At 52.7% G+C, this 12,500-nt stretch overlaps 1 protein-coding gene across 19 annotated transcripts in view; it reads right to left on the bottom strand.

Moving 5' to 3' along the window:
- EBF3 (EBF transcription factor 3) overlaps positions 1–12,500 on the bottom strand; it is a 120,274-nt gene that overhangs the window by 20,766 nt on the left and 87,008 nt on the right. For all 19 annotated transcript variants that reach the window (XM_023636915.2, XM_023636931.2, XM_023636938.2 and 16 more), the window contains exons 9-10: positions 10,946–11,076; positions 10,296–10,422 (exon numbers count right to left, since the gene is read on the bottom strand). In XM_023636915.2, the coding sequence (XP_023492683.1) occupies positions 10,296–10,422; positions 10,946–11,076 (258 nt within the window). The remainder of the gene's footprint in view (positions 1–10,295; positions 10,423–10,945; positions 11,077–12,500) is intronic.

Below are 12,500 nucleotides of genomic sequence, written 5' to 3'. Positions count from 1 at the left end.
GAAGGTATCACAACGTTTGTGATTTTGAGAAGCCAAAGTGAATGTAACATTTCTCACATGTCTATGCAAAAACTTGTTCACAAATGTTTCATAGCAGCATGATTCCTAATACTGATGCCCACCAACTGAGGAATGGATAAACAAAATGTGGTCAATCTGTACAAGGGAATACTACTCAGCCCTACAAAGGAATGATGCTTGCGTGATGCTGCGACATGGGGGAACCTTGAAACATGATGCTGAGTGAAAGAAACCAGTCACAAAGGACCTCACACTGTAGGATTCCATTCCTATGAAGTGTTCGGGAGAGACAAAGGCATAGAGACAGGAAGTAGGTTCGTCATTGCCTAGGGTAGGGGGAAGGGATGGGAGTGGGGGTGACTGCCAATGGATACAGGGTGCCCTCTTGTGTGATGAAAATGTTCTTGAATTAGATTAACGTTTGCACAACTTGGTAAATATACTAAAATCCACTTATCTGTATACTTTGAATGGAGGAATTTTATGCTGATTATAAATTTTTGTGAATTATATCTGAATAAAAACCAAAACGTTAAGTGTAAGTGACGTCTCCAGTCTGGATTAGAACGCACGTGCCAGCTGCTCCTGTACTGAGGGAGGCTCCTTTTGTGGTCGGAATGCTGTGATCCATAAAAGTGCTTCTGGGGTTCGTGACGAACGGAGGCCCGCACGGGACAAATGAGACAGACCCCGCCATGGGAGGGACGGGCAGCGGACAGACTCCCAACATTCCTGCCCTTTTCCATCTCCATGGAGGCACTTTAACTCTCGGTCTTTCAGGATGAATAAAGAAGAAAAGGAACGTTCCAGGACAGAGCCAAGATTCATGTGAATACTGGAATCTCCAACCATAGTCCTTGATTCTGGGTTATATCTAGTGTGAAAGAGTCCTGTGTTCACACAAGGGGTCCCGAAATCCCAAACTGTATTATCAGAAAGCCGCTGTGGCCTGGCCCAACCTCCCTTCCACCCTGGGTCCTGCCCACGCCCTGTCAGCCCTGCCGCTCAGCCCCGACGTGCTCCCTCCCACTTCTCCATGCTTGGCACACACCCTCCCCTCTGCCTGGAAACCCCCACTCTCACTGCCAGGCATCCAGGGGTGCAGCCCCCCAGCCACCTCCACACCATCTCCCCAGGGGCTCTCTCTTGTATAAAATCCCACAGCGCCCCCGCCGACCCTCTCCTCGCAGGACTTAGCCCCTTTTATGGCTCTTCTATTAACTTCTTTTCTCCATCCTGTTTCGTTCCCGTAAGACTGAGTCAGCGGGACTGTGAACGTGGTTGTGCGTCAGACACTTGCCAAGGGCAGCTCAGAACCAGGCACCAGGCTGCCGGGGTGAAGACTTGGCTGCTTCCCCTGGCGAGGAACCCACTGCCGAGTGTCGCCCCGGCCCGAGCACCAAGGAGACCCAGACAGTTTCCCTCCTTCTCTGAACCTCCTGAGTGCCAGCTGAGCACCTGGCCCAGGTGGGCATCAGGTAAACTCTGAATGCTGACACCATGGGTAAATTCCAAGTCATGGTGACATATACATCAAGGTCACATCCTTCACACCGTGCTCACCTGAAAGACCGTTCTTGTCAGTCAGTATTTTCTGAGCACAGAGAAAAGAAGTGCCATAGGTGGCTGTGGAGTGTTGGGCGGTGGGGAAGAGGGGCATGCGGATGACAAGTGGACGCAGGGCTCCGCACGCGGCAGGTGTCCACCACTATGGTGCCACGACAAAGCTCCAGCAGCCTGGGCAGTGTGGTTGCCGTTGTGATGACAGAATGTTAGCAGGTGAGCTGCCCGCGGGCAGGAAGGCACATGAGGCTGCAGCCCCAACACCTCACACGTGTATCTCACTTTTGTGGTATTAAAACAAGTCACCTTTTGAAATAACCTCCATTTTAACTGACGACAGGCACACGAGGCACATTTACAGTCTTTAGGTTGGGATACGTTGTACGCAGCCTGATGCCAAGCATGTCGTGAAGCAGTCACATGTGCCACCCCCTGTCCTGAGGGCCCTCCAATCATAAAAACACTGGAGGAGACGCAACCCTCGGCTTGGGGCTTGTCTACCAGCCCGGTACCAACAAGCCCAAAAGCTTACGTAGGAGGTTTCTGTGTTAGGGACGTGTTCATTAGAAAAAACACCGAGCTGGTCTTCAACACCAGGGGTGAAAGTGATTATCGTGGCTAAAGCATCTGGCTGATCAGCAGGGTAGCGCGGATGGATTCCTGAAATGGGGTGGGGGGGCGGTGCCACAGGCCACCAGCCCCCCCCATCCTGGGGGCTGAGATAAGAAGGGCCAAGGGCATTCCAGGCAGGGGCCTTCTCCTGGGAGGCTAGGGGTGAAAGATGGAGGAGAATCGGGCAGAATCCCCTGACATCCAACCGCATAGATGCCCCAACTCTCAGTCCTCAACAGCCATTGGACGCTCGCAGTGGGAGCGGGCCTAGGCCCTGAGAAGCCTGCGGGTGATCCTACAGGGCTCGTTCTGTCAGCAATGGGATTTCCCATGTGGCAAACGTAAGGAAGGTCCATCCCACGAGTGCAGGGAGAGGGGGGCTTCTGGAAGGGAGAAGAGAAACAGTTACCCCCCACACCCCGGCTGCACCTTTAAGAAACTTCCTCCAAAGATGATTTACAGCAGTGGGTACCAAGACCTGCTCAGCCTATTTGTCTCAATGGGAGCTTCTGTATTTAAAATTTAACGCACTCCGTAATGAGTCTCACAGAGCATATGTGCCATTCCACATGTACTCAGGTCCCTTGTGGAACCAACTTATTCCATATGCTCATTAGGAGCATTTGAAAACTCCTATTTTTTTGAGGGGGGGAGGAGGTGGGTGTAGCAAAAGTCCACATCACCAACTAAGAGCCTTCCATTTTGTTGTTGTTTTATTGAAAAACCATTCTAAGAAAGGCAAGGCAGCGTCACTCATTTTGCATTTTCTACAATGAATAAAAACGGCCCAAGTGATTCAAATGATAATGTTTTAAATGTACATTTTCTCAGGCTACACTTTGGGATCCAAGCCTCAGCCCAGAACAAATGTGTTCAGACACGTCCAAAAAACTTCCAAAAACGAAGGTTTCCAATGAGAGCACAAGCAGCCCTGAACTCCAGCGGGGTGTGTCCCAGCCCGCAGGGCAGGCGAGAGCAAGACGCGCTGCGGCGCTCACGGTCAACTTCCAGGCTGGGCTGTCAGCACCGAGCCACACGTCCAGCCAAGTGGACTGGGGGGGAGGGGGATGTCTGTGGCCTCCATGACTGTGTGTTTAGTCCTTGATTCCATTCTTCTAGGGCTACCAAGTGAGCTGCTTCTCCTCCTCTTTGGCAGTGGAAGGGCCGCAGGCTTCCACTGAAGGGTCTCCATGGAAATGGTGGTTCAGGCACTTCCTGTGGTCTCTGCATCGTCAAACTTGTGGGAGTTTTCGCCAGAGTGGTCTTTACTTTTACACCTTGTTACCTCTGCTTTATTCTGCACCTCGGTTGGTCATATTCAATGCGTTGTGCTATGAGACGGTCATCCATTGGTTTCCCCGCCATCCCGCACCGTCTCCCTGTGCCCTCCCCAGCTTGTTTTCAAGAGCGCGCATGCATCCCTACCAGCCAGAAACCCGCAGTAAAAATCCCAAACGTGATTCTGTTCTATCCCATGACTCTGCTCCCTGTGGCTTCCCGGGGGGTGGGAAGCAAGACCGGGGACCCCGCCCGTGCTGGGGGCGTAGCGGGGGGCTTAGCGTGTAGAGGGCCAGGCCACTCTCCTCCGCCCATCCACCTGCCCACAATCGCTGAGTGAAACCCAGATGACCCTTTTGTCCTTTGGGGAAGATGAACGGCTGTCTCCTCTGGGCTACATTTTGTCAGGTTTGGTGCCGGAGAGTCAATACCTTCACCTTGACATGGAAACTTCGTGATTTATCAGTCGGTCTCTCCTCCTGGGTTAGCGTGGCCCCGGAAGGTGCAGCCAATTGGGGCACAGGGAGCAGACTTTGGTTACAGCCACTTGGAAAACAACCAAAGCCCCTCTGATGACAGACAAATGTGTCTTGTTAGCAACTGCCCAAAAGCGCTTGACTTGTACTAATAACACAAAGGCCATGCTGGTCACCGTGGGTCCAAAGACGAAGCACCCTGTCACCAGCCTGGTTGGGAAATTAGCAAATAATGTTCTTTTCCTTGATAAATGGGTGACAGCTCCCTCTCACCAATCATTTTTAACATTTTGATGCATGCCTATGATCCCACTGGAGGAGCAGAAAAGTTTACTGGCCCTCAATTTTCAGATGATGAATGGAACTCTCTAAATGTGCGATTTCTGTATGAGGTATAGTTCATTTTAAGCAATTCTAGTAAATGGGTGTCACTGATTAGGACAAATAGTCTACTTGTGCAATAGCACAAACGGTGTGTCTCATTCTCCTGGCCTCCTTCGAGACAGGAGAGGAAGGGGACAGCAGTGACCCCGGGAGCCCTCATAGCACCGCTCTTTTAGAAGGGTGCGTTACTGAACCCGCACTGCAGTGCCCACTTAGCATGCTGGCAGGTTAATTGATCATTATTTGGCCCAGTGCTGTGTCACACAGCACAGAGGACACCAGGTGGGCGCCCTCCCTTCCCTTGTGGCCCTACAGAGTCTGCAAATGACCCCAAAGACGGCCAGTCAGTCTCCACTCCAAAGTCTGCACACCATCCCAGTCGATGGGAAAAATTTGCCCTCTGCCGCCAATATGTAAACAAATGACAAAAGCAAAGGTGGGGCTGGAGGAGAAATCGTGTGGTTGGAGTTATGCATTACCTGGACAACTGCCCCAGCTCTCCAGTTCTGGACAGGTCTGGAGACGGCCGGAGTTGAAAATGCAGGTCCCTAAGCTATTCTCCCACATAACTAACCTCATGTAAAGCAAAGGTGTCTACCCGCCAGGGGACCGCAGACTTCCACTGACACCTGCCAACTGGCGAGTTGGAACCAGTGAAAACGGCGTGGCTGTGGGAGTGCCCGCTGCACAGAGGAAAGGACAGGTAGCAACCGAGAGCCCTTGGCCTCACTGGGCAGGATGGCCGGGGGCACCCAGGAGTAACCGACTGAATTGGCTGGAAGCTTCCCCAAACTCAAGGACCCGTGATTAAAATATTTGTATCTCCACCGTGCCCACACACATGGTTAGAAATTTATAACTGCAATAACCAGGTGGGTTACATTTAAGGGAAGACATGAGCATTTCGTTTAGCATAGTAAAAATGGTATGATTTGTGGGAGGCAATTAGGAACCATTTGCTCTGTGGATACAAGTCATCTGTTTGAAGAGCGCTGGCCTGGGAGACAGCTGGTTGGTGCTGGCTGTGGTCGAAGGGCGCTATCGACTCTACATTGTGTCACCGTGCTGTTGACAGAATCACATCTGAATGCCACAAAAGATCTTTAAAACACTTCAGAAACGTGAGCGACTTTCAAGGGGCGAAGCGGAGTGAGTTAAATGCTGGAAGCCCGCCAGAGGATATGGTGGCCCCCAGGCAAGGAAACTGTCACCCCACGGGTGCCAGGACAGCACCTGTGGATGGGACTGTTCCTCCCTCGACATGTCACCCCTTTAAGGCATAATCTGACTTTTAAAAAAACCATAAATATTGTATCAGAGGGAACACAAACTATTAGCAATTACTGGTTGAGTAATGATTTCATAAGCTTGAAATTGAAAGCACGTCTTTGTGTGTGCAGAAAATAATCATTTTTAAGTTCCCAGCCAGCAAATGCTCTACAGACCAGAGACTGGCCCGTGCGTCCTGCGGTCAGCTCTGTCTGTGCGGCTCTGGCCCCGATGACCATAGCCTGCCAATATCTTGTTTGGTAACTGGCTTTGGCCTGTGGCAGACGACATGTTGACTCCCGGTAATTTGTGATAATTTCTTTAATTGAGCAAAAGAAATCTCTACAATGAGGGTGGGTCAACCGAACATTCGGGTGCAAAAGGTCAACCATGAGAGCCCCATGAGCTGCACCCTGGCGCCCTGTGGAGCCACGGTACGAGTGAGGCCAACCCCAACCGCTCCAGCTCCAGTTCCTTTGTGTAACCGGAAACCATTCTGCCAAACGGACACTTTAAGAAAACAGTAACACTCGGCTTTGTGCAAGAACGCTTCGTACCCGGAGACGTGTCTGTAAAAGCAGTTTTCACTCTAACGTAATTTCAATTAGAAGCACACAAATTCCAATCTGTCGTAATCCAAGAACAGTGCAATGCTTATATTCTAATTAAAACAATTTCTTTTATTGCTCTTAACAATTTGATGTGTTTCTACTGGTGAAATTATGAATGTGAAACTTCAACTCGCCCATACCGTGAGTTCCTCAGGTAGAACATTCCAGGACTATTTTAATTATTATTAAGCAAGCAAATGAGACGCTATTAGACAAATATTAAAACAAGCATTGCACTCAGTTATTAATTTGCACTATTCACTTTTAAATGCAACAAATATCTCATTAATTTAATTTTAGGTGCCCACCCGTTTATATTGCATTTTACAGTCTGGAAGGCAATTTACTATTAACTGGCAATTACATACAGGGTGATTGTTAATTCTGCTCCTAAGTGCTAGCCGCTTGAAAATTGTTCTCTCTCTCTAATTTCTGACCTTCTTACAACAGGGGTGAGGCACAGTGGGAATACCAAGGACCAGTATGGAAGAGCCGGACATGTCATTTGTGACTCATTCTTTTAATTCACCGTGCTAATCAACTGAACTGCCACTGCCTCCCAAGGTAATTGTGTCTTTATAGCAGTTGAAAGCAGCAGGCAAAAGGGCCTGGATGGATGGGCTTGGCCTGCCTCCCCTTCCAGGGCGGGGGCAGCAGAGAGTGCCCACGTCCACTCGGGGTTGACTAATCGGGTCTGGTTCTGAAAAATCTGGTGTTTCTCAATCTCTGTAAACAGATGATTTAGGCCTCTGGCTTCTGGCAGGCGGGGCCCCTCCTCTGTGCACAGGTTCATTATCCTGAGGCCTGGCCGCCTCACGCCAGTGAGGTTCAATGTGAGGGTGTCCCGGCCGCCTCCTGGGCTGGGGGACACTGATGGGAGCCAGATGCCCAGGGGACGGCGCCCTCCCTGCAGGGGCCGCACGCCCACGTCCTGGCGTCCAGAAAGCCTGGCTCAGTTTTCAGGGGAGAGTGATTCCCACTGATTGCTTCATTGTCCCCATCAATTTCAGGGCAATGCAAATCAGACAGAAGCTTCCAGGTCAGACAGGTTATGACCCCACCTTTCCTCTGCTCCCTGAGAGTGTAGGGCCCCGTATCCCTTACACGGCATTTGAAATGTATATTCCTGGCCATGATTGGGATGGGAGGCTGGCAATAAACAGGCCTCCTGCTAGGAAAGGCCAAGCTCACTGAATGGCTTCATTGAGATGCCCATTGGTGGGAGAACGCTTGATGGAGGAAATCCCCACAGCCTTGGGCAGCGGGACCCTGAACTTGTGGCTGGAGAAGCCCAATCAGCTTGGAGTAGACACAATGTCCACTGTGGAAATAGAAGACGGGTGTCTGGACAGCGAGTGGCAGCTGGAACTAACTCAGGTGTAACCAGTTCCCTTAGGGGAATGAGGCGGAACAGCCTAGATGACCAGAGAAGAGATCTCTGGCCGAGGAAGGCATCCTGCCCAGCTGGGGGGCAACGGGCTTCAGAGAGAGCTGCCCCGACACCCACCCAACCCTCCACTGGCCCTGGAGCCGGGCGGGCAATGCTGCCCCTGCAAGCCTCCACCACGTGACACTGCTGGCCAGGGACAGGCTCCTCCCACCCTCGCTCATTTTCCAGAAGCACCTGTGTTTGTTTACAGTGCTTGGCCAGGGGCCTCTCTCTGCCCCGCTGGGGCCAGAACTCTCAGCAGTCAACAGGCAGGGGAGGAAAGGGGGAGACCAGGACCTTTCTGCTATCAATCTCTTCTCAGAAAAGAGTGGCCACTCCTCACAACAGCCTGCAGGGTTTCCCCCACAAAAGACCCATATGTGCAAAGATTTGATGTACGAAAGGATCCGCCGAGGGCCCCCCTAGGGAATTCACCAGGATGGGTAGACCGAGTCTGAGGTGGGAACAAGTGATTTGTTCATCACTTGCTGCACAGAGCAGGTGGGTCTTGCCATGTAGAGACGCACTCTCACTTCAGTGCCCTGAGCAACCCAGGACCCACGTGCCACGTGGCAGACACATGAGCCCACACATGCCACCTGCCTCATGAGCAGATAATAAACGTCCCCTCCTTTGAGGGACAGGGGACCCCGACAGAAGGTACACCTCAGTAACTGTCCACAGGAAGTACCACTCACTGAGCGCCCGCCCTGGGTCAGGCACAGCCCCTAAGTCATTCCTGACCCTCACGACAGCCACGAGGTGGGGCCGAGGAGAATGTAGGACTTGGTGGGGTCAGGAGGCAACACCAGGCAGAGGAGAGTGGGGGCCCCAGCTGCTTCAACAGCCTGAAGTTCACAGCCAGAAGCCTGAGACACATGGTCCCCTTGCCCACCGTTAACAGGAGAGGCGCGTGGAGCATGTCGGTGCACTGACGCCACACGCAAAGACAGGACTAGGGCAGAGGCACCGAGTGGGGCCCAGGGACCTGGCACCCATGGCCGCATGTTGCTTCAGAGCAGACACACTCATCTGTGAAAGTATGTATAACCACTTACAAGACGCCCCAAATTTTATAACCCCATTTTGCATGTCTTTATTTTTTTAATACATTGGGGGCCTCATAGACTGGAGGAGCCGCCTCTCTCTCTCTGGGTCTTACCAGGAGGCCAAGAGCTCGCAGACCCCAGAAGTAGGCCGTGACTTGCACCCGTCAGCTTCTCGCTATACCTACTTAGTTCTCTGGCAGTTCTGGTCTGTGGGGAGAATGTGCTGGTCCCACAGTGTGGGACACGTCCATCCCTCCCACCTTGACCATGGGGAGGGGTGCTGAGCACTAAGGGGCCAACAGAGGAGGCAGCCTCCCCACCTCAGGGACCCCAGGTGCTGCTGGCAGCCAGGCTGTGGAGGGTCTGGATGGGGACAACGGCCCTGGCTCTCTGTGAGGACCCAAGTCAGGCCTGTGAGACCAAGTAGCCCTGGGGTGATTTCAGGCCTACTGGGAGGCGAGTACCCGAAGAGTTTTAATTTTTTGTTTCACACTCATTCAGTCCTTCCTACAAAGGGAAGTGGGTGAGGAACCTCTGCTCCCTCTTCAAAGCCCTGAGTGGAAGGGACCTCGGATCTGCCATGTCACCTGCCTGCTGGCCAAAGAGAGGCCCACATCCCAGTGGGAGGCCAGACCTGCTCCAGGACGTCCTGACTGGTGACAGAGCATCCTCGAAGCCTGCAGCCCCTGGCCCAAGCTCCCCCCGTGGACTCCCAGCCACCCTCACCACACGAGCACATCGAGGCCACGATTTTGCACGAATAAGTATCATCCCTTCACCCTCACAGGGTTTCAGCAGGTGCTGTCTGTCGTTAAAAACACTTCTCAAATATTACAGCTTTTGCAGTTGGCTAGGACTAGAAATCAGAAATGCAAACAGCTCTTAAGTTTATTTACAGCGTTTCTCAGTACGACCTAGAAGAAATCGTTTTAAACCAGGCGCCCGTGTGGGCCAAGCCTTGTGTGAGACAACCTTCAGATAACAAACGTGTCACTTCAGAGGCCACCGGTTCTGGTGACACAAGTTTGTCCAAGACCCTCGCAGAATATGGACCCCCTTAAAGTAGCAATCCTGTGCAGGGTGTGAGACCCCAGGCCTGGAGCAGAGGGACCGGGCTTAAATCGGTGGCCCCTCATTTACAGGGTGTGTGACCTCGGGCACACCACTTAATCTCTGAGCCTTAGCTTGTGCAAATGGACAAGAGTGACATCACGGGCAGCCTCCCAATGTGACGAGACGGGCACAGGCGCCCATCTGCACGAGCCGGGTTCGTGGGTGGCTGCTGTGATGGAAGCTGGGGGTGACTGTGGTGACCCCCCCACCCTGCACTACAGGTGAGAAGGCAAAGGTCCACAGGTGGGAGGGAGGGGCCCGAGACCACAGGGCCCGTGTGGGCTGCACCTGTCCACGGCGTCACGGCATCACGCGTCTCGGATGAGGACGCAGAAACTGTGCCCTCAACTTAACCTACCCCGTGGCCAAGGGGGCCTTGCCCGTCCTGACCGCAGGGCCCCTCCCAGCAGCCCTAAGGGGCAACCACGGGCCTCTCGTGGGTGGGCGGGCATCTACCACTTCGCCATCAAAGTTGGAAATGTGAACTCACCGGTGTAGACGAACCGCCCAGGAGCACCTTTACAGAACTGCTTGGATTTGTAGGACAGGGTGACCTCAACGACTCCAGGAATGTGCCGCGGTGGGGTCTGGACTCGGATGGCGTGGGGAGTTATCAGCTACAAAAACCACACAGTGAACAGGCTTTCAGCAGCACTGGCGCGAGAGGCGGACACTTGCCAGTTGGACATAATTACCAAAATGAGCACAAATTGGGCCATCGTCTCGGAATGCTCCCTCCGAGCTGTCACCCAGGACTCAGGATCTACAGTGTTCTTTAAGAAAAATATCTGCAAATGATCCCGGGTTTTAGTTTGCAGGAAAGGCCACAGGGCATCATTCATATGAAAATTGCCACCATATGTCTCCTTCAACCTGCGTCTAGTAATTCTAGCACTAATTGTTCCAGTGTACTGAGGGACCTCCTACGGCAGGTTTGAAACCCCAGGGTTGGGCAGGGGGTGTGGGGGGTGGGAGGAGGGCGTTCTGTACCTGCCCACTGGAGAAGCCCCTGCCACAGGCGAACAGTCAGTTAAAAGGGGATTCTGTGACGGGTGCCTGGTGTCAACGCACTATTGACAGCTTGTCGAACCACTCATGAGAAAAGCTACAGTTGGAAGCTGACCGATTTCGCAGGCTTACCTCGCTCCACACCAACATAGTGCCGAACACAACTTGTAGACCGTCGAAGAAGTTGTCTCCGATTATGATCACGGTGGCGCCTCCTGTGGTCCAGCCTTCACTGGGACTGATGGCCTTGATGCACGGAGTGGCTGCTCACACAAGACAGAGAAGGCAGACCTCAGAGCCGCGTCCTGCGACGGTGGCCGCTCTGCCCACCTCGAGTCACGCCGGGCGCAGCCGGGCTGTTCCTCCAGGCGCCACGCAAAGGGCAATCGTAGATCAGCATGTTGATGTGTTTAAAGCAAACTATTAAATGTTTTATAAAGCAAAGGCCAAGCCACGGAATACTAGTGAGCAAGAAAAAAAATGGCTTGATATAGCAAATTATATGTCAGGGCAAATATGACTATTACAAATGATTAAGCATCGCGTGCATGTGGCATGTCGATTTATCTGCTTTGCTGTACAGATCTAAGCAGAGTCAATCAAAAGGTTGTTGAGGGAGATGGAAGAGCAAATGCCTTGCATTTCGATTCCTCATAAGCAGCTAATTGGGTTGGGTTTTTTCATCCGCGAACTTTGCCTTTTGGTTCAAAACTTCATTTTCCTCTGTCACTCCACAATTACTACTTTTCACTTTTCATCAGGAAAAAAAAATCAAAAGCACTATATTAATACTTTTGTCAAAGGTACACATTTTACATCTAATATTGTTTGTCGACAGGAATCCCCGAGCCGCTGGCCTGACCTCCCTTTGTCTCGGGAGCCCTCACATTTGCATGAGTTATTACAATGGCGCTGCGGCCTGGCCTGCCGCGGAGCGGAGCGGCCCTGCTGGGGGAGGGGAGACAGACAGGGAGGGAGGCGCAGGGGGAAGAGGGGCCGGGGAGGCCACCGCTCAGGGAGGCAGGCAGGAGGTTCAGCCCGGCGCTCCCAGCAGCCTCTTGCAGACATGGGGCTGAAGGCTGCGGCCTCATGGAGGCCGGCTTTGTTCTGGCCTTTGATCAGCCATCTTCTACGTGGTGTTGGCAGACTCTCCTACCTCCTTTGACGGACTTCTGTAGGCAGACCCCATGCAAAGGAGGGGCTCCTTAGACACGCGCTGCACAGTACCACTAAGGCGCTCTGGGCACCCGCTCTCCCGCCCACAGGGCCTTCTCTGCCAGGGCTGGAGCACCAACCGCAGGGCCCTGGGCTCACACTCTACCTTTTTACCTTTGGCATTCAAACGACAACGGCACTCGGCCTGTGTGATGGGTGGCTATACGGCCCCTAAGATCTGCAAGGTCTCCTGGCTAATGTTGTCCAGACACAATTGCACCCCAGATAGTAAGAGGGCCAGGCCTTAGTTTTCCATCGAGACAGAGGAGCAAGCCCCCACGCTTGCTTGGGTGTTGTCCCTTCCTCCTGGCTTCACGGGGTGGGGGTGTACAGATGAGCTGTAGATGGAGCACCTGGACCCCAGGCCTGAGGGGCACCCTCTCTGTTTTGGTGTTCTTCCATCGCTCACAACAACCTCTGTGGATATTTGTCCAAAAAGTAGTAACTAAGCTTGGTAAACAAGAAGTGGGTT

The sequence above is a fragment of the Equus caballus genome, chromosome 1 (genome assembly GCF_041296265.1).
Source record: "Equus caballus isolate H_3958 breed thoroughbred chromosome 1, TB-T2T, whole genome shotgun sequence".
NCBI classification, from domain to species: Eukaryota; Metazoa; Chordata; class Mammalia; order Perissodactyla; family Equidae; genus Equus; species Equus caballus.
The sequence above is the reverse complement of the archived record's forward strand: the minus strand, read 5'-3'. Positions and strand labels throughout refer to the sequence as shown.